The sequence below is a fragment of the Triticum aestivum genome, chromosome 5D (genome assembly GCF_018294505.1).
Source record: "Triticum aestivum cultivar Chinese Spring chromosome 5D, IWGSC CS RefSeq v2.1, whole genome shotgun sequence".
NCBI classification, from domain to species: domain Eukaryota; kingdom Viridiplantae; phylum Streptophyta; class Magnoliopsida; order Poales; family Poaceae; genus Triticum; species Triticum aestivum.
The window spans coordinates 332532625-332559336 of record NC_057808.1 but is presented as its reverse complement, the minus strand read 5'-3'; the positions used below and the strand labels follow the sequence as shown (position 1 = coordinate 332559336).

The 26712-nt window shown below is 47.2% G+C and overlaps 1 protein-coding gene across 1 annotated transcript; it reads right to left on the bottom strand.

Annotated features, from left to right (window-relative positions):
- Positions 1-1061: 1061 nt before the first annotated feature.
- On the bottom strand, positions 1062-2018 carry LOC123124810 (uncharacterized). The gene has a single exon (XM_044545364.1). It carries the CDS (start codon positions 1932-1934, stop codon positions 1254-1256), a length of 681 nt encoding a protein of 226 aa, XP_044401299.1. The 5' UTR covers positions 1935-2018; the 3' UTR covers positions 1062-1253.
- Between the last annotated feature and the right edge of the window lie 24694 nt (positions 2019-26712).

Genomic DNA, 26712 nt, shown 5'->3' with positions numbered 1-26712 from the left:
ATCGATTGGAAAGCAACACATGGTGTTGTTTTCTCCACCGCCACCAAGAGGTCCAAAACCATGAGTTTTATGTGGCTTCAGAAGTGGTGACAATGATGTGATACTCCTACTGAAATATTTGGCTGGAAACTGTGGCAGAGATCAAGCAAAACAGTTTAGTACATAGCCATGAATTGGGACAAAAAATCAAGGAGTGCTGCCTGCCACTACACGATATTCAGGGTGGTTCACTGAATTCGTTTGCGAAAAGCAGCGAATCACTTAGCAACTTTATTAAATGTGCAATTGATAAGCCGGCTTCGTCTTGGCTTCGTCTTCACATCACTATGATTATATGGCATTATCTGCGACAATGCCGCATGGGTCACTTAACTAATAGGCATTGGTTATATACTTGTAGTTCGCTAAAAAAAAATCCTCATTTCATATGAAATGCGGGAACATAAGAAACATAGGATTAGAAAACCACATGAATTTGGATCAAATAGCGTTTAATGTCACAGAATAAAAAACAAAATAGTTATACAAAAAGGTTTGAGTGGGTGAAAATTCTCCTCAAAAATAGTGTGCAAAGTGATCCTAAATTCTTAAGGATCCAAATCCTCTACAAATCCTATGGAACTCCTTTAAAACCCAGGAGCCCATTGTGATTTGTGAGAACTGAGAGCACAAGTTTTGTGCATTCAGCTGAGCCTGCATCTCATATTGAGTTAAGGCATATGAATATTTCCAAGTTTGTGAAAAATAAAATCATGGATGCTGGGAATGACCTGCAAAACTCCATAAATGAAGATATAAAAATTATGCACCAGATAAAGTATACAAGAGAGTATTTCTTAGAATAATTTTTGCAAGGGCAGGGCGGCAACATTCTTGATTTTTTCTTCTTTTAGAATTGTTACAAAGATAACTCATCCACCGGAGAACTGAAGCTAAGTAGGAGTATAAATTTATTTTGAAACGTTGTTCCTCAGATATAAATAAACCGAGAGAACAAAAAGGGTCAGAAGGATGTAACGGAAAGCAGTGCAAACCATTGAAATGGAAGCAGGGAAGGGAACTGAGCAAGAATACTCTGCCATTATTTGCCAAATTTTCGTTTCTCCTGAGAGCTGAGACGAAGGCTGTTCATTTTTTCAGCCTCGGCCCTCTTAGACGATACACATACATATGACATGCCCAAATTGAAGGACAAAATCGTCATACCCACCTAATAACAATCCAATAATCCTAACCACATTATACACACATCTCTATAGTGACAGGCGCGGTTTCAATCCTGCCCTCCGCCGCCGCGCCCTCGGCGACGCCACCGCCGCGGTGACCTCGCCGTCCCACAGCCTTACAACGGTGCCGTCAAGCACCGCCGTGTCAAGGTGGCGGTACCAGCCCAAATCTCCCCGCCTCCTCACGGCCATCTCCCTCTTCTCCCAGCAGGGCACCGCCGTCGAGGCTGCCGACCTGATCCTCATCGACGCCGTCCGTCTCGGCTGTGTCTCGCTCTGGTCGTCGACGACGGGCACGCCGTCCTCGTCCTCGTCCCTGTCCGCGCATTTCCTGACGCCGTCCACTACCCCATCGTCAGCTCCGGCCCCGCCGTAGTATGCCGTGAACCGGACCTTGGACGGCGAGCTCGGCTCGCTAATCGGGGAGGACGGCTCCACCGGCACGGCGAGTGCGGGCCGTGGCTCGTCGGCGGCAGACGACGAAACGGCCTGCGGCTGCTGATTGTCGTCCAAGAGGGTGCTGCTGCGGGCGCCGGCGCCGGGTAGTTTGTTGGAGGAGCCGGCCGCGCGGATGCGCCAGAGGCCGACGGCGGCGGCGAGGGCCGCGACGAGCCAGGCGAAGAGCGAGGCGACGGTGTTGGCCGCCGCGGGGAGGGAGTAGAGGGGGAAGGCCATGGCGTCCGCCGGAACCACGTTGAGCAGCTCCATTTGCGGCGACGGCGACGGGGAGGTCTCTCGGCGGTTGTTCAAGATAGGAAGGAGGAGGTTTGGTTTTTGGGTTTGTTGTGAATGATGAGGATAGTGAGGAGGGTGGGCTTGGGAAGGAAGTGTATATATAGGTGGCGGAGTGGAATTGGTGGAATTTGCAGTTTAGTACTGAAAGCTTTTGTAATTTTATATAACCTCCTCAAATTATTTGTCTTAAATTTGTCCATATACGGATATATCTAGACATCCGTGTATATGACAAATCTCAGACAATCATTGATGGAATTTGCAGTTTAGTACTGAAAGCTTTTGTAATTTTATATAACCTCCTCAAATTATTTCTCTTAAATTTGTCTACATACAGATATATCTAGACATCCGTGTCTAGACAAATCTCAGACAAGCAATTCGAGATGAAGGGAGTATATGCTTAGTGGAGATGTAGGATTAGGTAAACAAGTGCATTGATACAAGATTTTCTATTTTACTTTTTGCAAAAATGATACATGTACATTGTGCTAGGCAGAACACAATCCACTAGCTACTGAAAATTATAGCCTTGAATCTTTAATTACTCAATCTTTCCGCTTCAAATTTTAAGCCGGAGAGGCATTTTTCGGCCACTTTCCGCTCTTATATTTCTTTAGGAGGGAGTATATCGTTTCCCAAAATAAAGAAATCATTGGGCCTGTAAACAAGAAACGAACTAAGCTACCTCAAGAAAAAAACATGTAAACTCGAGGTGCGTGCATGCAAAAGGGAAACGCTTCAGTTTAATGGGAGCTGTCAAACGTAATAATGCGGGGAAAGATGCCCGGAATTGGCATCAGTGGGGATCTGCTCGGGAGATGCCCGGAATCGAGCTCGGGAGATGCTGCAAGATATCCCATTTCCGCAGCCAGAGCCAGCGTCAGCATGCGTGCGCGCGGTTTGCAACCAGCGGTCGAGATGGCTCGTTGACGGAACCGGCTGCATGTGGGCCTGCCAGAGATATGGCACTACTACTTCGTGGCTCCTGTAGGTCGAGAGAGATATCGGTCGAGAATTATTTTCTTGTCGAAACGGCCGGTCGATAAATAGGCATCGTGATATGCGATGTGCCGCGTTCGTGCTCGAAGTTTTGGGAAACCGTTTCGCTCATCTTCGGTCCGTAACCACAATTTCTTCCGACTTCGGCGTACCGGCCGAGGGCTGCGTTGTGTTTGGTTTGAGAAAGGAAACCACCAGAGATATATCGTTTTTGGCATGACACGAGCATCTCGTGTGATCAACGTGCCGCCTCGGGTCTAAGAGCAACTCCAATGGGGCGATCCATTTTGTCCGCCTGCGTCCGTTTGAGTCGGCGCAAACAAGAGTGGATGCCCAACGCGCCGACCCAAACTCAAATCTCGTTCGCCTGGTGTCCGTGCCGATTCATTTTTGGTCCAAAATTGCACCTGAAATGCATCGGCGTGGACGCGACGCGGACGCGCCGCGCTTCTTCTTGGCGTCCGCCGCGGTCCCATTTGTAGGCCACCCAACTACCGCCCGTCGTTTAATTTATGACGACCACCGACAACAGGCCCACTAGTCGGCCAGTGGAAGCGTCCTTTTTTAACCATGCGTGCGGCGGGGGCCGGCCTCATCCACTTCCGTCACATCTGGCCCCCACCACCCCCTTGTGCTTCCTCGCCGGCGACCCAAACCCTAGCAAGCAATGGGCCTCTTCGGCAGCAGCAGCGGCAAGGGCAAGGGCACCCCCGGCGCCTCATCCTCCCGTGCTCCTCCTTCCCCTCCTCCTCCGGCGCCGACGCGTTTCCGCCCAGGTCGTCGGTGTCTGCACATCCCGGTGCACCAAGCGCAGTGGCACTGGGAGTATAGGCAGCCGTTGCCCTACCCCGATGTCACGCTGCCGCACCTGGATCCGCACCGGATCCTGGTGCCAGCAGCTCCGCGGACCCAGCAGACGCACGAGGAGGAGGTGCGCAGGCGCCGGACGCAGCTCACGCCGGAGCAGTGGCGGATGCCCGAGTACGCCGCCGACTCTCCCAACTAGGAAGCTTAGTTTGCCCTCGAACACGAGGAGCAATGGCGTGTAGGCGTCGACGCCATCCCGCCGTCGTTTCCACCGCCGCCCCCGCGGGTAGAGCCGAAGGAAATGGAGGCGGAGGCGGAGTACCAAGCCGCCCTCGAGGAGGCCCTGCAGCACGCGCTGGAGGCTAGCCGGCTCGAGGAGGACGCACACTGGGATGGGCTGGAGCAAGCCCTTGCCATGTCGGCGGCGGGGGACTCTGTCCACACCCCGCTTTTCGTCGGTTCGTCCCGCCGCCGCCGCCGCCGCCGCCTGTCGAGCCCAAGTCGGAGCCGGAGCCGACACGGAAGCGCTCCCCGCCTTCACCCACTTGGCCGGAGGAGGCCTACACGTGGACCGGCCAGTACCGCGAGTGGGTGAGCGTGCCTCTTGTCCACTACGCCGCGACGCCGGCGCAGGAGGCGACCCACCTTGAGCGCTGGAAGGCGCACTGGCTCACCCAGGAGGAGGCCGACGGCGAGCGGCAGATGCGCTACGAGCAGATGCTGCAACGCAACGCGGAGGCGCTGCGGCTTGAGGAGGAGGAGGAGCGCGCACGACGAGCCGCAATGCCGCTGCCCCAGCAGACGCCGGAGGAGGCTGTCCTGGCAGCGTACCAGGCGGCGTTCGGGTGGGCTGGCCCTGCTCCCGTCTTCATCGACCTCACCGGCGGCGATGGCGATGGCGACGTCAATGTCAAGGGCAAGGGTAAGGTCGACGACATCTAGGGCAGTGTGCGGGCGCAGACTTTTTTATGTTTTAATTAATGTTTAATTAGGTTTAAGTGGACTTTGGCCAGCGGTTGACCGGCCACTTAAGTTTAATTATGTTTATTTCTGCGAGCTGTTTTTTTTACGCTGGCACATTTGGGTCCGTCTCATGTTGGGCGGTCAAGCCGACCCATTTAAGGATACGGACGCGCACGTCTGTCTGGCCGACCCAAACGAACAAAAAAGACAAAACGCTATCTGTTTGGATCGCCCGGTTGGAGTTGCTCTAAACGTTCTATCCAATCGATCGCGGTTTGATCTAGAGCTAGGTGAATGGATCCTTCCGTTGATCGTCCTATTCCAAATGTTCGATGGATCACACCCGAGACCGCACGATTGGAGCTGCGGCCTTGTGGTTGTGGGTTTCTGTGTCTGCGATCCAGGTACGGGTACAGCAACAGCAGTCAGTCCATACCCCCGCACGGCAGGCCACACACTCCCCTGTGCGTGTGCGTGTCCCGCCGTGGCATTGGAGGCCAAATTATTTATTTTGACTTTTTTGAAAGTTGAGTGAGATTGACCCTAGTTTTTTAAAAATTCAGGGATCTGACACTTTTTCCTACTATCGTCGTAGTCATGGGTGGCAGGATTACACAGTGCATCGTTAATGCCAGTGACGGTAGGACTTAACTACGCCGTGACAATTATTTTAACGTGAAAAATACCTTACCGTCAGAGTTTTTGACGGTAGGCTGTGTTATCCTACCGTCAAAGTGTTTGGCGGTAGTATCTTTCATGCAGCCAAAACTAGGGTGTTGTTGGTCGCAAAAACAATTGACACCGAAGATTGATCTATTCAAATTATACATATGCATGTGTGCATGTGCTTGTGCCTGTCCCGCCGTGGTATTGGAGGCCAAATTTGTTATTTTGACCATTTTCTGAAAGTTGAGCGAGATCTGACCTTAATTTTAAAAAAGTTCAGGATTTGACATTTTCTTCTACCGCTGTAGTCATTGACGATAGGGTTACACAATCTATCATCAACGTCAGTGACGGTAGGATTTAACTGCGTCGTGATAACTATTTTGACGTGAAAAATACTTTATCGTCAGAGTTTTTGATGATAGGCTGTGTAACCCTACCACCAAAGTGCTTGACGGTATGGTCTTTCATGTAACAATAACTAGGATGTTTTTGAACATAAGTATAGATGCAAGCGCTCATACATACACGCATACACTCACCCCTATGAACGCACCACACACACCCTACCCCGTATGAGCATCCCCGAGAGACTGAGCCGGCATGTCATCTTGAAATTTACGAAGTCACCGTAGGCGCCTCGTCATCGACGGGAACGTCTCCTCCCATTGAAAGCGCATCGCCGGAAATTCTGAAATAAATCCAGTAATAATGCGAGCATCAGGACTTGAACCCTGATGGGCTGGGGATACCACTGTCCTTCTAACCATCCAACCACAGGTTAGTTCACCAAGAAACTAGGATGTTGTCAGTCGCAAAAACAATTGACACAGAACATTGATCTATTCAAATTATATGTATAAATAAAAAAAATCACATCAAACCAACTTGAAGCCAAAAAGGCGTTCACAATGTTTTTTTAACACATACAGACGCAAGCGCTCATATACACGCGCATACACTCATTCCTATGAACGCACACATGCACACCCTATCCCTATGAGCATCTCCGAAAGACTGGACCGGCATATCATCTTAAAATTTACGAAGTCGCCATATGCACCTCGTTCTCGACGGGAACGTCTCGTCCGAATAGGGTAGATTATTTACTGGAGCACTACAGCGCAGACTCTTTTGCAAGTTGGGCTGCTCCTGCCGCTGTGTGTTGTTCGCGGCTCCTGGCTGACCGCATGCACGTTGTGGAGAGCTGTCCACTAGACAGAGCACGAAGTGCGTAGGGAGAGCACAAAGTGTAATAAATTACAGCGGAACGCAAATGCAGAGTCTACCGCTAAGGACAACGGTGGTAGGGTAGAATGACCTACCTCCTTGGTGGTAGGGTGTTTTTCATGTTATAACGATGTGACGACGCATTTAAACCTTACCATCATAGACCGTGGTGGTAGGATGTGTTAGCCTATCATCGGAGTGGGTGACGGTAGGAAAATGGTCAGATCCTGTTTTTTTGACCGCATTAGACGTGTAGGCAGGGTCGTCGACGTTATGGATGGTAAGTTGTTGTCCATGCCCACACTGTCCTGCAGGGAGGCAACCAGTGCATTTTGGCAGCTCAATTTTTTTTTGCGAGAAAACTTTTGATCTATTCATCTTTAATCATGGTAGTACAACAAACATCAGAAATAATAAAAATCATATCCAGATCCATAGATCACCTAACGACGACTACAAGAACTGAAGCGAGTTGAAGACACGCCGATGTTATCGCCCCTCCCTCACCGGAATCGAGACAGTTAGAAAGTCATCGGGCTAAGGCCCATAGGACCAGCGCACCAGAACAACAACCGTCGCCGATGAAGAATAACATAGATCGAATCGCCCCTCCCTCACTGGAGTCGGGCACAACTTGTTGCAGTAGACAGTCGGGAAGTCGTCGTGCTAAGGCCCATAGGACCAGCGCACCAGAACAACAACCGCCGCCGATGAAGAATAACGTAGATCGAAAGGATCCAATCCGAAGACACACGAACGTAGAAGAACAACAACCAGATTCGAACAAATCCACCGAGGATAGATCCGCTGGAGACACACCTCCACACGCCCACCAACGATGCTAGACGCATCACCGGAACGCGGGCTAGGCGGAGAGACCTTTATTCCATCTTCAAGGAGACGCCGCCGTCTCGCCTTCCTGAGCAGGACGCAAATCCTAACAAAACTCAAAGAAACGACTAACAACGGAGCCCTCCTATCGGTGTCAAAACTGGCAGATCTCGAGTAGGGGGTCCCGAACTGTGCGTCTAAGGATCGAAGGTAACAGGAGACAGGGACACGATGTTTACCTAGGTTCGGGCCCTCTTAACGGAGGTAATACCCTACTTCCTGCTTGATTGACTTTGATGAATATAGGGTTACAAGAGTTGATCTACCTCGAGATCGTAGTGGCTAAACCCTAGATGTCTAGCATGTATGATTATGATCGCCTCTACGGACTAAACCCTCCAATTTATATAGACACCGGAGGGGGCTAGGGTTGTACAGAGTCGGTTTACAGAGAAAGTAATCTTCATATCCGAACGCCAAGCTTGCCATCCACACAAAGGAGAGTCCTGTCTGGACACGGGAGAAAGTCTTCTATCTTGTATCTTCATGGTCCATTAGTCCGGCCCATGTCACATAGCCCGGACGCCCGAGGACCCCATAATCCTGGACTCCCTCAGTAGCCCCTGAACGAGGCTTCAATGACGATGTGTCCGGCACGCAGATTGTCTTCGGCATTGCAAGGCGGGTTCCTACTCCGAATAATCCAAAGTAGCCTTCCAACATGAGAGCTGCATCCGGCTCCGTTTACCAGCTACAACCCTAAACCATAAGGACAAAATACTAAAAAACTAAGTCATGTCTATTGGCAGCTTTTTACGACCAGACGTTACGCTCGGCGTCATTATTATTTCGAACCGTTTTTAGCCTCTCGCTTCGCGTTTCGAGACACGGTCCACATTGACACGTCCTGTCCAAGCAGAGATCATGTCCCCTTATTACGGGATTCTCATCAATACGGGTTTGGATAACCCAACCGAGTTGTTTGCACGACCCCTTGGCAATAGACGAGTTTAAGGCTTGTGAGGAGGCGCTTGATATTCATTGCCTTTATAAAGGGATAAAGACCCATCTTTTTCCCCCACGCCTTCTTCTCCCTCTGCCCTTCCCATTCTCGAGCTCCAGCGCCCAAGTCTCGACCTCTCCCACAGCCACCAAGCACCCCAGCCATGTCCGGATCCGGCTCTCAAGGCAAATTGGTGGCCTCCACTGTCACTGAGGAGGACATTGCGGGGCTCCGGGAGGCGAGGTGCGAGGAGCGGATATCTTCCATAGAGCAAGAGCTCAAGGACGCCGCCTGCAGATGTAAGTCTGTCGAGGAGGATAACAAAGCCAAGGCATCTGAACTCGACAAGGCCCTGTAGGAGGCCAAAGAGGCGCAGTCCGAGTCTAGAGCGGCTCGGGAGGAGATCCAGCAAGCTGGGCAGATAGCGGCTGGTAAGCCCTTTCTTTTACAGGCTAAGTTTGGCGATCCAAAATATGCCTTGCTTAATCGACTATGGAGTTCTCCAGACGCGTTGTCGGACCTGCCGAAGAGTGCCACCGACGCTGCACAGTTCTTCCAAGCTCAGGAAGGACATGCTAAGGAGAAGCTGTTCTGGACACAATTCGCTGCACAAGGGCGCCCTGCGTTGCTAAACGACCAAATGGCGCAATGGGTCGAGCTTCACAAGATGTCCGGAGCTGCCATGAAGGACGTTGATGTCTACTACGCAACCTTCTCCTTGTAGACGTTGTTAGGCCTCCAAGTGCAGATGTTTGTAGGACAGTAGCAAATTTCCCTCAAGTGGATGACCTAAGGTTTATCAATCCGTGGGAGGCGTAGGATGAAGATGGTCTCTCTCAAGCAACCCTGCAACCAAATAACAAAGAGTCTCTTGTGTCCCCAACACACCCAATACAATGGTAGATTGTATAGGTGCACTAGTTCGGCGAAGAGATGGTGATACAAGTGCAATATGGATGGTAGATATAGGTTTTTGTAATCCAAAAATATAAAAACAGCAAGGTAACTAATGATAAAAGTGAGCACAAACGGTATTGCAATGCGTTTAAACAAGGCCTAGGGTTCATACTTTCACTAGTGCAAGTTCTCTCAACAATAATAACATAATTGGATCATATAACTATCCTTCAACATGCAACAAAGAGTCACTCCAAAGTCACTAATATCAGAGAACAAACGAAGAGATTATGGTAGGGTACGAAACCACCTCAAAGTTATCCTTTCTGATCGATCTATTCAAGAGTCCGTAGTAAAATAACATGAAGCTATTCTTTCCGTTCGATCTATCATAGAGTTCGTACTAGAATAACACCTTAAGACACAAATCAACCAAAACCCTAATGTCACCTAGATACTCCAATGTCACCTCAAGTATCTGTGGGTATGATTATACGATATGCATCACACAATCTCAGATTCATCTATTCAACCAACACAAAGAACTTCAAAGAGTGCCCCAAAGTTTCTACCAGAGAGTCAAGACGAAAACGTGTGCCAACCCCTATGCATAAGTTCACAAGGTCACTGAACCCGCAAGTTGATCACCAAAACATACATCAAGTGAATCACGTGAATATCCCATTGTCACGACAGATAAGCACGGCAAGACATACATCAAGTGTTCTCAAATCCTTAAAGACTCAATCCAATAAGATAACTTCAAAGGGAAAACTCAATCCATTACAAGAGAGTAGAGGGGGAGAAACATCATAAGATCCAACTATAATGGCAAAGCTCGCGATACATCAAGATCGTGCCAAATCAAGAACACGAGAGAGAGAGAGAGATCAAACACATAGCTACTGGTAGATACCCTCAGCCCCGAGGGTGAACTACTCCCTCCTCGTCATGGAGAGCATCGGGATGATGAAGATGGCCACCGGTGAGGGATCCCCCCCTCCGGCAGGGTGCCGGAACAGGGTCCCGATTGGTTTTTGGTGGCTACAGAGGCTTGCGGCGGCGGAACTCCCGATCTATTCTGCTCCCCGATGGTTTTAGGGTATATGGATATATATAGGCGAAAGAAGTCGGTCAGGGAGCCACGAGGGGCCCACGAGGGTGGGGGCGCGCCCAGGGGGGCAGGCGCGCCTCCCTGCCTCATGGCCACCTCGAAGCTTCCTTGACTTCAACTCCAAGTCTCCTGGATCACGTTCGTTCCAAAAATCACACTCCCGAAGGTTTCATTCCGTTTGGACTCCGTTTGATATTCCTTTTCTGCGGAACATTGAAACAAGGGAAAAAACAGAAACTGGCACCGGGCTCTGGGTTAATAGGTTAGTCCCAAAAATAATATAAAGTGTTTAGTAAAGCCCATAAACATCCAAAACAGATAATATAATAGCATGAATACTTCATAAATTATAGATACGTTGGAGACGTATCAGACGTCATAGTCCGGCTATGCCCAGCCGAACCCATTCCGAACAACTATTTTGGTTTGGTGCGGTGACTTGTCGATGCAGTGCCGTGAATCGATGCAATCAAGCGGTCAGTGTGCATAGAAGGTGCACGGATGGCCTTTGCCCGCGTCAAGATGTACTGGGCGAAGATGAAGGCCAGTGATGTTGCAGTTAAGGGCCCGCCCGGAGGCAAGGACCACCGCACGCCGGAGCGCTACTTAGACGACGTCCTAGAGGGCGCCCGCTTGATAGAGGGTCAGTGCTCGAAGGGCATTATGTTCGAATGAATGTACCTGAACTGCCTGGATGTTTTTTTATTATGTACTAAGGCCTCGCGATATATTTGTGCTATTATCTGAAAGTTCTACCCTCCTGTGCGGCCGTTTGTATTCCTGAGAGTTGTCCAGTCGTCGGCTTCAGCCCCCACGTACATAATACGGGGGTGTTCAGGATAGCACATGATCACACTTGACCCAACGTCTTGGTCCGTAAAGGAGGAGTCAGTGCGGCGAACCAGACAATCGGACTATAAGGCTTTACCACTCTCACTTAGCCGTAGGAGTTTGACGACGGGTCTACGAAGTAGCCCCTAGTATGTACGCGAATATCTGAATGCAGATGCGTTACAGATGTGACCGGAAAACAGTCCTTCGTGTAATACGGAAAAAATCGCTAAAGATTTTAATAAGTTGCCGAGTGGCTGACCAGCTCTCGCCGCATCATGACAGTCAGTTTTCGGCTTTCTCTACTGAGGTGCTTCACCGGACGAACCGGAAACACAATCGCAGTAGTTCTCCCTTTACTACCCTAGCCGATAAGATGGAACGTAAGGTAGCAAACACATGAGCCGGGCAACCCAACTATTGACCAAAGACATGATTCGGAGCTGGTGCATATAATGCCAAGCTCGGGACGCCGAAGTGTGCTATAAAGATGTTCGGGCTTTTGTTTGGCAACCCATATGTTGCCATATAGAGCCCCTGGCAATTTGTGCTGAGGTGTGTGTGTGAGACAACGGAAGAGACGAAACACAGTCTATGAATGAAAGCGATACTGAATAAGAATTATGTTCAATGGAATATGATAGATACGTCAAACATAATCTTACAGATTGTACCACAATCACCAAGGCCATTTTACATGCCGGGGGTCGAAGACTAAGGGGAAAAGCTCTATACATGTTTTTAAATAAAGGTTTTGGTCTACGAAATCATTTGGACCTCCTGCCGCACGTCTGCGCTGCTTTCGCCTTAGTGGGAGAGATTCCTTGAGAGGAGTGGTCTTCGATTATTTGTACGAAACCGGGCTCGGAGAGAGTCCTTGTAAGTCCATAGGATGAATAGGTTTTGATTCACCTGTGGTAAAAGATAAGAAATAATTAAAGAAGAGGGGAAGGCCATATAGGGTCGAACCGTACTATAGCCCTGTCCATATTGTGCCTCCGCTGATGCCCAAGGTATTTTGAGTGCATAATTATGCGCGCGCGGTACAAATTTCGCGGATGTTCGTGGCGATCGACGGAGGCGAAACTGCTAATCCAGTCCTGGAATTGCCGGCCTGCCATCATGTAGAATTGACCGGCCCTGTGTAATAAAGTCCGGCGGCTTAATAGCTGGTGAGGTGTGCGGCTTGACAGGGCTGCTTCGTACTACGGCTGCGGGCCGCGGTATGCTCCTCAGTACGGAGGGAGCATTCCATGTTTCCGTTAATTGTAATGACGCCACGTGGACCGGGCATCTTAAGCTTTAGATAGGCGTAGTGTGGGACCGCATTAAAAGGGGCGAAAGCGGTTCGTCCGAGCAGTGTGTGATAGCCACTGCGGAAGGGGGCGATATCGAAGATCAAGTCTTCACTTCGGAAGTTGTCCGGCGAACCGAAGACGACTTCCAATGTGATTGAGCCCGTGCAGCGGGCCTCTACACCAGGTATTACTCCTTTGAAGGTAGTTTTAGTGGGCTTGATTCTTGAAGGATCAATGCCCATTTTGCGGACAGCGTCTTGATAAAGTAAATTGAGACTGTTGCCGCCGTCCATGAGGACTTGCGTGAGATGGAATCCATCGATGATTGGATTGAGGACTAGAGCTGCCGAACCTCCATGACGGATACTGGTTGGGTGGTCCTTCCGATCGAAGGTGATTGGGCAAGCTGACCATTGGTTCAATTTTGGGGCGACCGGCTCTATGGCGTAGACGTCCCGTAATGCGCGCTTGCGCTCCCTCTTAGGGATATGTGTGACATATATCATGTTTACTGTTTTTACCTCGGGGGGAAATTGCTTCTGTCCCCCTGTGTTCGGCTGACGAGGCTCTTCGTCGTCGTCGCTGGGCGAGCCTTTCCCCTTGTGTTCGGCATTGAGTTTGTCGGCCTGTTTAAAAACCCAACAATTTCTGTTGGTATTATTGGCAGGTTTATCGGGGGTGCCGTGAATCTGGCAAGGCCGTTCAAGTATTTTGTCTAAACTGGATGGACCATCTCTGTTCGCCTTGAATGGCTTCTTCCGTTGACCGGGTTTGGAGCCACTGAATCCGGCGTTGACCGCCGTGTCTTGGGTTCCTTCGGTATTGTTTCGACGCTTGTGTTTGTTGCATCGTGGCTTGCCATTGCCGTGCCTGGCTTCGGAGGTGCCAGGGTCGCTGGTGCTATTGCTTCTACGAGCAAGCCAGCTATCCTCTCCCGCGCAAAAGCGGGTCATAAGTGCGGTAAGGGCTGCCGTGGACTTCAGCTTTTCTTGGCCGAGGTGTCGGGCGAGCCACTCTTCTCAGACGCTATGTTTGAAGGCCGCGAGGGCTTCGGCATCCGGACAATCCACGATCTGGTTCTTTTTATTAAGAACCTAGTCCAGAGCTGCCGGGCTGATTCTCCGGGTTGCTGGATTATGTGGCTAAGATCATCGGCGTCTGGGGGCCGAACATAGGTACCTTGGAAGTTGTCTCTAAATGCGTCCTCCAAGTCTTCCCAGCTACCAATAGAGTTTTCTGGTAGACTGTTCAGCCAGTGCCGTGCTGGCCCCTTGAGTTTTAGGGGGGGTATTTGATGGCATGTAGATCATCGCCGCATGCCATGTGAATGTGGAGAAGAAAATCTTCGATCCATACCGCGGGATCTGTTGTGCCATCGTATGATTCAATGTTCACGGGTTTAAACCCTTATGGGGACTGGTGCTCCATTACCTCATCGGTGAAGCATAGGGGGTGTGCGGCGCCTCTGTATCGGGCTGCATCACGACACAGTTCGGAAGAGGTCCGTATGCGGTTTTCGGCCCCGGTGAGGTTGTAGTTGTCGCGCCAGGCTTGATAGCCGTCTTCTCGCGCCGGGGCACGCCCCCGTGATCCGTAGATTGATCTGGTCTGACTGGCTCTATTTTCCAGGTCCTGTCGTAGGTCATAAGTGTATCCCCGAGCTGTTGTTTCTCTACCTTTACGGCGAGGTGGTGCGGGTTGGTGTTCAGCTTGATTTGTCGTTCTGTCCCAGCCACGTGGTGGTTGATCAGGTCCGTTGGCAGCGTTGCGCGCTGGTGGTATGGGCTCCAACGCCTCATCGTCGAATTGAGGCAATAGTTTATGCTTCGGGTAACTCTTAGTTGGGCGTTCGAGGCCGTACTCATCGGCTACCAGGACATTAGTCCATCTGTCGTTGAGCAGATCTTGGTCAGCTTGAAGCTGCTGCTGCTTCTTTTTAGGCTTCTTGCAGTGGCTATTAGCCGGCGCTTAAAGCACTCTTGTTCAAGGGGTTTCTCTGGCACGATAAAATCTTCGTCGCTGAGGCTCACGTCGTCCTCGGAGAGTGGTAGATAGTTGCTATCCTCCGAGTCTTCGTTCCCTGCTGGCTCGTCAGGGTCAACTTGCCCGTCCTCCGATCATTATGTTCGGATGTTGGTTCGGTGGGGTCTTCTTGGTCTTCGGCGTTCTCCGGAGTATTATTGTCTCCGGTGCCGGTATTGCTGTCTTTTCCGCAACGCGATTTAGAGCGGTGCCGCTGACGTCGACGCTTTTGTGGTATCTCAGGAGGTTCATCCTTGACTAGATCCTTCTCATCATCGTCGTCGCCTTCTTTAGGTGTGTCCACCATGTACATATCATATGAAGAAGTGGCCGTCCAGCGTCCGGTGAACGGCGGGTTTTGGGCCTGCTCCTCTCCGGCATCGTCGTCCATACCATCGATGTCTTCGCAGGCGTAATCGAGCATGTCGGTTAGATCCTCGACAGTGGATATGAAGTGGGTGGTGGGTGGGAAGTAAAATTCCCTGCTTTCAGCCCCTAGTCTGGGCTGGGCGCAATTCGGAAGCGATTCCTCTGTGATAGTGAGGGATCGCATTAAGTCTAAAGCCTCGTTTAAGGGCGAGCTTTGAACGGGGAAGCGAGAGTCCGTCGGGTAGGGCGGGACAGAAGTTCCCTGGCCGAGCTCACATTATGCGGACTTCGAGGGTTCAGAGCTAGTGTCCGGAGAAGAGTCCGGCTTTATGATGACTGCCGGTGACACTATTCCCTCCGGTTCTCCCGTGTAGAGCTCTATAGCCGCAGAGAGTCCGGCAGCCTTTAGACTCCCGTCTCCGGACCTGGTGACGCTCTCTGGATCTGAGGCCAGAGTGGTGGTTAGGGCCGCGAACCCTTGGAAGGTCAAGTCTCCTCGGATATCAGCGACATAATTCAGATTTCCAAAACTGATCTGGTGACCAGGGGCGTAGCTGTCGATCTGCTCTAGGTGGCCAAGCGAGTTGGCCCGCAGTGCGAAGCCGCCGAATACAAAGATCTGGCCGGGGAGAAAAATCTTCTTCAGGGCAGCATTGTTGTAGATGATCGATGGATCCATCGAGCCTTTTGACAACGGCAGAGTGGAACTCTCAATGAAAGCACCAATGTCGGTGTCAAAACCGGCAGATCTCGGGTAGGGGGTCTCGAACTGTGCGTCTAAGGATCGAAGGTAACAGGGGACAGGGACAAGATGTTTACCCAGGTTCGGGCCCTCTTAACGGAGGTAATACCCTACTTCCTGCTTGATTGACTTTGATGAATATAGGGGTTATAAGAGTTGATCTACCTCAAGATCGTAGTGGCTAAACCCTAGAAGTCTAGCCTGTATGATTATGATCGCCTCTACGGACTAAACCCTCCAGTTTATATAAACACTGGAGGGGCCTAGGGTTATACAGAGAAAGGAATCTTCATATCCGAACGCCAAGCTTGCCATCCACGCAAAGGAGAGTCATGTCCAGACACGGGAGAAAGTCTTGTATCTTGTATCTTCACGGCCCATTAGTCTGGCCCATGTCACATAGCCCGGATGCCCGAGGACCCCATAATCCTGGACTCCCTCACCTCCCGCCAGCCCTTGCCAGGGTCCACCGCGCCTGCATGGCCCTAAGGCCAGTGGAGACGAGGCGGACCTGCGGCGGCGCTGGCAAGAGGCACAAACCCTACCTCTTTTGTAAGTGGAGGATGCGGCAGTTGCGTGACCTTGATTTGATGTAGTACTGATACGTCTCCAACGTATCTACTTTTCCAAACACTTTTGCCCTTGTTTTGGACTCTAACTTGCATGATTTGAATGGAACTAACCTGGACTGACGTTGTTTTCAGCAGAATTGCCATATGGTGTTATTTTTGTGCAGAAATAAAAGTTCTCAGAATGACCTGAAAATCCATGGAGACACGTTTTGGAAATAATAAAAAATACTGGCAAAAGAATCAGCATCAGGGGGGCCCACACCCTGTCCACGACGGTGCAGGGCGCGCCCCCGCCTTGTGGGCCCCTGGGACTCCACCGACCTCAACTCCAACTCCATATATTCACGTTGTGGGAGAAAAAAATCAGAGAGAAGGATTCATCGCGTTTTACGATACGGAGCCGCCGCCAAGCCCTAATCTCTCTAGGGAGGGCTGATCTGGAGTCCGTTCGGGGCTCCGGAGAGGGGAATCTGTCGCCGTCGTCATCATCAACCGTCCTCCATCACCAATTTCATGATGCTCACCGCCGTGCGTGAATAATTCCGTCGTAGGCTTGCTGGACGGTGATGGGTTGGATGATATTATCATGTAATCGAGTTAGTTTTGTTAGGGTTTGATCCCTAGTATCCATTATGTTCTGAGATTGATGTTGCTATGACTTTGCTATGCTTAATGCTTGTCACTAGGGCCCGAGTGCCATGAATTCAGATCTAAACCTATTATGTTTTCATGAATATATGTGAGTTCTTGATCCTATCTTGCAAGTCAATAGTCACCTACTATGTGTTATGATCCGGCAAATCCGAAGTGACAATAATCGGGACCACTCCCGGTGATGACCGTAGTTTGAGGAGTTCATGTATTCACTAAGTGTTAATGCTTTGGTCCGGTACTCTATTAAAAGGAGGCCTTAATATCCCTTAGTTTCCAATAGGACCCCGCTGCCACGTGAGGGTAGGACAAAAGATGTCATGCAAGTTCTTTTCCATAAGCACGTGTGACTATATTCGGAATACATGCCTACATTACATTGATGAACTGGAGCTAGTTCTGTGTCACCCTATGTTATAACTGTTGTATGAGGAATCGCATCCGACATAATTATCCATCATTGATCCATTGCCTACGAGCTTTTCACATATTGATCTTTGCTTAGTTACTTTTTCGTTGCCACTGTCACAATTTCTACAAAACTGCTACTGTTACTTTTTCCATCGTTACCGTTACTTCCATACTACTTTGCTACTAAATACTTTGCTGCAGATATTAAGTCTTTCAGGTGTGGTTGAATTGACAACTCAGCTGCTAATACTTGAGAATATTCTTTGGCTCCCCTTGTGTCGAATCAATAAATTTGGGTTGAATACTCTACCCTCAAAAACTGTTGCGATCCCCTATACTTGTGGGTTATCAAGACTATTTTCTGGCGCCGTTGCCGGGGAGCATAGCTCTATTCTTTGAGTCACTTGGGATTTATATCTGTTGATCACTATGAGGAACTTGAAAGACGAAAAAACCAACATTTATCCCTCAACTATGAGGGGAGGTAAGGAACTACCATCTAGCTCTGCACTTGATTCACCTTCTGTTTTGAGTAAACTTGTGACACCTAAACCTACTTCTGCTATTGATTCTTATATGTCGCATGTTATTGATGATGCCACTTTTGCTATGCATGATGTTTATGATGGAACTACTTCTATGCTTAATGATACTGTGCCATTAGGTGAATTTCTTGATGAACAACTTGCTAGGGTTAGAGAGAATGAAATTATTGAAACTGATAATATTGATGAAAGTGATGATGAAGATTATCCCCCTAGATATGAATTGCCTGATGTGCCTGAGGGTTATGTTATGGATGAAGAAATTGCTAGAGATCTTTTTGCTTGCAAAGATAGATATGATCTTAAGAAACTGTTAGCTAAGCTGGAAGAAAAATCTTTGAATGCTAGAATGAAATATGACCCTGCTTTTGCTACTTCACCTATCTGTATCTCTGATAAGGATTATGATTTCTCTGTCGATCCCGAGTTAATTACTTTGGTTGAATCTGATCCTTTTTATGGCTATGAATCTGGAACTGTTGTGGCACATCTTACTAAATTAAATGATATAGCCACCCTATTCACTCATGAGAAACAAATTCGTTACTACTATATCCTTAAGTTCTTTCCGTTCTCGTTAAAGGGTGATGCTAAAACATGGTTTAATTCTCTTACTCCTAGTTGTGTGCGTAGTCCCCAGGATATGATTTATTACTTCTCTGCTAAATATTTCCCCGCTCATAAGAAACAAGCTGCCTTAAGGGAAATATATATTTTTGTGCAAATTGAAGAAGAGATTCTCCCACAATCTTGGGGGGGGGGGGGCTTCTCCAATTACTTAATGCTTTGCCTGATCATCCTCTCAAGAAAAATGAAATACTTGATATCTTTTATAATGGACTAACCGATGCTTCCAGAGACCACCTGGATAGTTGTGCTGGTTGTGTTTTCAGGGAAAGAACTTTTGAGCAAGCTGAATTGCTATTGAATAATATATTGAGTAATGGTAATGATTGGACACTTCCTGAACCTACTCCTAAGCCAACTCCGAAGAAAAGGGGTATTTTATTTCTCAGTCCTGAAGACATGCAAGAGGCAAAGAAATCTATGAAAGAAAAAGGTATTAAAGTTGAAGATGTTAAGAATTTACCACCTATTGAAGAAATACATGGTCTTGATAACCCGACACAGGTAGTAAAGGTAAATTCTCTCTATAGATTTGATGAGGGCAATATTCCTCGTAATAAGTCTGCTAGTCAATGCTTGGATGAGTTTGATAATTTTATTGTTAAACAAGAAAACTTTAATGCTTATGTTGGTAGACAATTGAAACGAAATGCTTATATGATTGAACACTTGAGTGATTATATGTCTAGAGTTAAAGGTGAGCTTAAACTTATTAGTAAACATGCTTCTATGGTTACCACTCAGGTAGAACAAGTGCTTAAAGATCAAAATGATTTGCTCAATGAATTAAATAATAAGAAAAATGATAATGCTGTTAGAGTTATGACTAGAGGGGGGTAAAATGACCCGGGAACCTTTGTATCCTGAGGGCCACCCTAAGAGAGTTGAGCAAGATTCTCAGAGAACTAATGTTGATACACCTAGTCCTTCTAAGAAGAAGAAAAAGAAAAATGATAGGACTTTGCATGCTTCTAGTGAACCTGTTGTTGACACACCTGAGAATCCCAATGATATTTCTATTTCTGATGCTGAAACACAATCTGGTGATGAACATGAATCTTGTGATAATGTTAGTGATGATGTTCATGTTGATGCTCAACCTAGCAATAAAAATGATGTAGAGATTGAACCTGTTGTTGGTCTTGATAACCCACAATCAAAGAATCAACATTATGATAAGAGAGACTTCGTTGCTAGGAAGCACGGTAAAGAAAGAGAACCATGGCTTCAGAAACCCATGCCTTTTTCCTCCTAAACCATCCAAGAAAAAGGATGATGAAGATTTTCAGCGCTTTGCTGAAATGATTAGACCTATCTTTTTGCGTATGCATTTGACTGATATGCTTAAAATGAATCCTTATGCTAAGTACATGAAAGATATTGTTACAAATAAAAGAAAGATACCAGAAGCTAAAATTTCCACCATGCTTGCCAATTATACTTTTAAGGGTGGAATACCAAAGAAACTTGGAGATCCAGGAGTGCCAACTATACCATGCTCCATTAAAAGAAACTATGTTAAAACTGCTTTATGTGATCTTGGAGCCGGTGTTAGTGTTATGCCTCTCTCTTTATATCGTAGACTTGATTTGAATAAGTTGACGCCTACTAAAATATCTTTGCAAATGGACGATAAATCAACTGCTATACTTGTCGCCATTTGTGAGGATGTGCCTGTTGTGGTTGCAAACGTTAGTATTTAACGAACTTTTTTATTCTTGATATTCCCGAGGACGATAGTATGTCGATTATCCTTGGTAGACCCTTTTTGAATACTGCATGGGCTGTTATTGATTGCAACAAAGGCAATGCCACTTTTCATGTTAATGGTAATGAGCATACGGTACACTTTCCGAGAAAACAACCTCAAGTCCACATTATCAATTCTATTGGAAAAATTTCAACGATTACTATTGGAGGTTTAGAATTCCCTCTTCCTACTGTCAAGAAGAAATATGATATTCTTATTGTTGGGGACATGCATATCTCCGTTGAGGTAACCTAGTGTTATTCGAAAATTCTCTGGTTTCATGTTACTCAGAAAGAGTTTGTTAACAAGACTTGATCAACCTTGTTAGTGGATTCCTTTTGATGAGCATGAGATGGATGAAGTTAGAAAGCACAACTCTCTATACCCTCCTTTTAATTTCTGTTATTTAGATTAAATAAACAAAAATAGTATTTTTTGTCTGTTTTCTGAATTATCCTTGCAATAAAAAATACCCCGAAAATAAAAGTTCTCCAAACGTCCTAAAAATGAAATATGTTTTTTTAGAATATTTAAGAATATCTGGCACTGAGAACACACCAGGGGGCCCCACCATTTGGCCACGAGGGTGCAGGGCGCGCCCCCTGCCTCGTGGATCCCACGTGGACGCCCTCCACTTATTCCAGCACCCACTCACTTCGTCTTCCTCCAGAAAAAATCCTCCCTTAGCTCAAACCCGTGTTCTAGCTCATCTTGCTGCCATTTTCGATCTCCTTGCTCAAAGCTTCATTCACAAAACTGTTTTGGGGGATTGTTATTCGGTATGTGACTCCTCCAATGGTCCAATTAGTTTTTGTTCTAGTGCTTTATTTATTGCAAATTTTTGCTGCTCAGGTGACCCTGTTCTTGAGCTTGCATGTCAAATTTATATGGTCCAAAGTAGTTTTAATGCATGATATAGCTTCTAGGCACTTGTGGGAGTAGTTGCTATCAATCTTGTTTAGTTTTGTTCACTTTTATTTTGAGTCACTAAAATTTTCAGAAATTTTTCAGAGAAAGAAAAATGTTTAGGAAAATGTACCAAGGTGGTTCCTCAAGGAAGCAAGGACCAAGGCTCGCGATACGTGAGCCGGACGATGAACCCCCGAGGGAAGCTCAAGTGCGGCCTTGTGAATGGCCGTCAGAAAAGTTTATGGTCCAAGCAGACATCAAGAATGAATTTGACGCGTATGTGCGGAATGCTGATCTTGAGGGATTCGTGTCAGATAATTGCCCACAATACTACTACCTAACTGATTCCTTTGTGAGAAGGTTTAAATTTACATCCTCGCGCCATTCTCATACTGTTTTATTTGATCTTTATGATAAATCATATACCATGGACCTAGAAGATTTTAATACTGCTTGTAAACTCCCGCAGTGGGGCAATGTTAGTGAACCTCACAAATCTCAATATAAAGACTTCCTTGCTAGTATCACTGTGGGGGAATCTAGAGAAATCACACAAGCTACCATAGGGAGCATTCATTTCCCTTCCATACATGATTTTGCTCTCTTTATAGGTAGATGCATTAACGGTAAAGATGAGGCTTGTCACATGTGCGTTCCAGATCTTAATGTCCTCAAGAGTGCGGTATTAGGATATAAACAATATAACTTGGGGGCCATTGTTGCACGTAGGTTGCATCTTAATGGTACAAGCGGAGATTTATTTGGTGGAATTTATGCAACTCGTGTAGCTAATTATCTTGATGTACCCATACATGAAAATGATAAAGAGTTGCCTCATGCTTATCTAGATTATAATGCTATGGTTCACCATCAGTTTGTTGAGAGGAATGAATAGTTCCTCCAGTACCAACTAATCTTTGACAGACGACGCACTGTCCATATTGCCCTCCCTGCTCCTACTTGTTGGGGAACGTAGCAATAATTCAAAATTTTCCTACGTGTCACCAAGATCAATCTAGGAGATGCTAGCAACGAGAGAGAGGGAGTGCATCTTCATACCCTTGAAGATCGCTAAGCGGAAGCGTTACAAGAACGCGGTTGATGGAGTCGTACTCGCGGCGATTCAAATCGTGGAAGATCCGATCTAGCGCCGAACGGACGGCGCCTCCGCGTTCAACACACGTACAGCCCGGGGACGTCTCCTCCTTTTTGATCCAGCAAGGGGAGAGGAGAAGTTGAGGGAGAACTCCAGTAGCACGACGGCATGGTGGCAATGGAGCTCGTGGTTCTCAGGCAGGGCTTCGCCAAGCACTACGGAGGAGGAGGAGATGTTGGAGGAGGAGAGGGCTGCGCCAGGCAAGGGTGGGGCTTCCCTCTCTCTTCCTCACTATATATAGGGGGAAGGGGGTGGAGGAGGCGCCCTAGGGTTCCCTAGGGGAGGGGCGGCGGCCACAGGGGAAACCCTAGATGGGTTTGGGCACCCCCACCCCTGGGAAACCTGCCCCCCAAGCCGGGAGGGGTGGCTGCCCTAGGGGAGGCGCCCCCACCTCTCCATGTTACGTGAGAGGGGTTGGGAGGGGCGCACAGCCCCTTAGTGGGCTGGTGTGCCCCCTCCCCTTGGCCCATAAGGCCCCCCAACACTTGCCGGGGCCTCCGAAACACCTTTCGGTCACGCTGGTCATCACCCGGTACTCCCAGAACAATTCCGGACTCCAATACCCTTCGTCCAATATATCGATCTTCACCTTCGGTCCACTCCGGAGTTCCTCGTCACGTCCGGGATCTCATCCGGGACTCCGAACAACCTTCGGTAACCACATACTATTTCCCATAACAACTCTAGCGTCACCGAACCTTAGGTGTGTAGACCCTACGGGTTCGGGAACCATGCAGACATGACCGAGACACCTCTCCGGCCAATAACCAATAGCGGGATCTGGATACCCATATTGGCTCCCACATGTTCCACGATGATCTCATCGGATGAACCACGATGTCGGGGATTCGATCAATCCCGTATACAATTCCCTTTGTCTATCGGTATGTTACTTGCCCGAGATTCGATCGTCGGTATCCCAATACCTCGTTCAATCTCGTTACCGTCAAGTCTCTTTACTCGTTCCGTAACGCATGATCCCGTGGCTAACTCATTAGTCACATTGAGCTCATTATGATGATGCATTACCGAGTGGGCCCAGAGATACCTCTCCGTCATACGGAGTGACAAATCCCAGTCTCGATTCGTGCCAACCCAACACACACTTTCGGAGATACCTATAGTGCACCTTTATAGCCACCCAGTTACGTTGTGACGTTTGGTACACCCAAAGCATTCCTACAGTATCCGGGAGTTGCACAATCTCATGGTCTAAGGAAACGATACTTGACATTAGAAAAGCTCTTAGCAAACGAACTACACGATCTTGTGCTATGCTTAGGGTTGGGTCTTGTCCATCACATCATTCTCCTAATGATGTGATCCCGTTAACAATGACATCCAATGTCCATGGTCAGGAAACCATAACCATCTATTGATCAACGAGCTAGTCAACTAGAGGCTTACTAGGGACATGTTGTGGTCTATGTATTCACACATGTATTACGGTTTCCAGTTAATACAATTATAGCATGAACAATAGACAATTATCATGAACAAGGAAATACAATAATAACCATTTTATTATTGCCTCTAGGGCATATTTCCAACACTACTTTCTTTAACTTTCAGGCAAAAAGGAGATATGTTATAACCAGGGAGGAAGCGAACGAGTATGAGAGGAGTACGGAAGCAGCTCGCCTCCAAGCTGTAGCTCTTGAGGCAGCAGCTGCCGCATCTCAGTACAACCCCAGCTACGACTTTGGATATCCACCAGGCCATCCGTGGGCATAGACCAACTTAGGCCAAAAGCCTAAGCTTGGGGTAGTACGTATTTCTCACCGACATTACATTCATGTTCACACACTCATTCTAGTTGTCAGTGCTCATACTTTTTCATTGTACTATCCATGCCAGTTTATTTTGTTTTTTAAGTCTTCTTCTTGTGTGTCTGAAAAACCTTAAGAAAAACAAAAAATTAGTTGTAGCTTTTAGCTAGTTTACTTTCCATGCCTGTAGTAGTAGTAATTAAAATAAAACCCAAAAAGATTTCTCGTTATTCTTTTGTTTGTTGGGAGCTTTCCCGTGTAAATAGTTTTATTTCATTTCTTTTCTTTGGGGGACAAGAGGAGAAGACCATGATGAAAATGTTTAGTGGCTCATATGCATTATTGTTGATTTAACCAAGATCCCATATTACCTTGTCTTCTCCCTTGTATTAAATGCTTGCAGATTCCAGCTTAGTCCAATGCACGTGCACTATATTATTATTATTATCCACACCGTTCGGTCGTGCAAGTGAAAGGCAATAATGACGATATATGATGGACTGATTGAGATGAGAGAAGCTGGTATGAACTCGACCTATCTTGATTTTGTAAATATGATTAGTTCATTGTTCCCGATTCAGCCTATTATGAATGAAACATGTTCGCAATGACAATTAGAGATTATAGTTGCTCATGCCATGCTTAATTAGCTAGGAGTTTATAATGGTTTACCTTGCGTGCCAACATGCTATTAAAATAGTTGTGATGTGGTATGATAGGGTGGTATCCTCCTTTGAACGATTCGAGTGGCTTGACTTGGCACATGTTCACGCATGTAGTTGAAACAAAATCAACATAGCCTTCACGATATTTATGTTCATGGTGAATTATATCCTAATAATGCTTGCACTCAGTGTTGATTAATCTTAATGCATGTTCATGACTGTTGTCGCTCTCTAGTTGGTCGCTTCCTAGTCTCTTTCTAGCCTTCACTTGTACTAAGCGGGAATACTGCTTGTGCATCCACTTCCATAAACCTCAAAATTATTCCATACAAGTCCACCATACCTTCCTATATGTGGTATTTACCTGCCGTTCCAAGTAAATTTGTATGTGCCAAACCCTAAACCTTCAAATGAACTTCTGTTTTGTATGCTCGAATAGCTCATGTATCAACTAGGGCTGTCTATATCTTCCATTGTAGGTGGGTTATTCTCACGATGAGTGGACTCCGCTCATCACTCACGAGAAAATGGCCGGTAACCGGGATGCTCAGTCCCATGCTCAAATGAATTTAGTTGCAAACAAAACTCCCCCAGGACTGTTGTTAGTGGGAGGCACCCGTTGTTTCGGGCAAGCCATGGATTGATGCTTGTTGGTGGTGGAGGAGTATAAACTTTACCATTCTGTTTGGGAACCACCTATAATGTGTGTAGCATGGAAGATATCGAGATCTCTTGGTTGTTACGTTGACAATGAAAGTATGCCACTCAAAATATTATTTATCTTTGTTTCAAAACTCGAGCTCTGGCACCTCTACAAATCCCTGCTTCCCTCTGTGAAGGGCCTATCTATTTAATTTTATGTTAAGTCATCATCCTCTTATTAAAAAGCACTAGTTGGAAAGCACCACTGTCATTTGCATGCATTTCTATTAATTTATATTGAGTATGACTGGATCTATTTTACCATGAATTACAATGTCTAGTCAGTCCTTGAATATATCATCTTGTTATATCTTGTTATGATTGTTTTGAGAAAGTGTTGTCATCCGAGATTTATTATTATTGTTCGCTAGTTGATTATGCCATTGATATGAGTAAACATGAGACCTAAATGTTATTGTGAATATGGTTAGTTCATAATCTTTGCTGAAAACTTGAATGTTGGCTTTACATATTTGCAACAACAAGATCAAACAGAGTTTGTAAAAGTTTTTCTTTATCACTTTCAGTTTGTCAATTGAATTGCTTGAGGACAAGCAAAGGTTTAAGCTTGGGGGAGTTGATACGTCTCCAACGTATCTACTTTTCCAAACACTTTTGCCCTTGTTTTGGACTCTAACTTGCATGATTTGAATGGAACTAACCCAGACTGATGCTGTTTTCAACAGAATTGCCATGGTGTTATTTTTGTGCAGAAATAAAAGTTCTCAGAATGACCTGAAAATCCATGGAGACACATTTTGGAAATAATAAAAAATACCGGTGAAATAATCAGCATCAGGGGGCTCACACCCTATCCACGAGGGTGCAAGGCGCACCCCCCTGCCTCGTGGGCCCCCTGGGACTCCACCGACCTCCACTCCAACTCCATATATTCACGTTCGGGGAGAAAAAAAATCAAAGAGAAGGATTCATCGCGTTTTACGATACGGAGCTGCCGCCAAGCCCTAATCTCTCTCGGGAGGGCTGATCTGGAGTCCGTTCGGGGCTCCGGAGAGGGGAATCCGTCATCGTCGTCATCATCAACCATCCTCCATCACCAATTTCATGATGCTCACCGTTGTGCGTGAGTAATTCCATCGTAGGCTTGCTGGACGGTGATGGGTTGGATGAGATTTATCAAGTAATCGAGTTAGTTTTGTTAGGGTTTGATCCCTAGTACCCATTATGTTCTGAGATTGATGTTGCTATGACTTTGCTA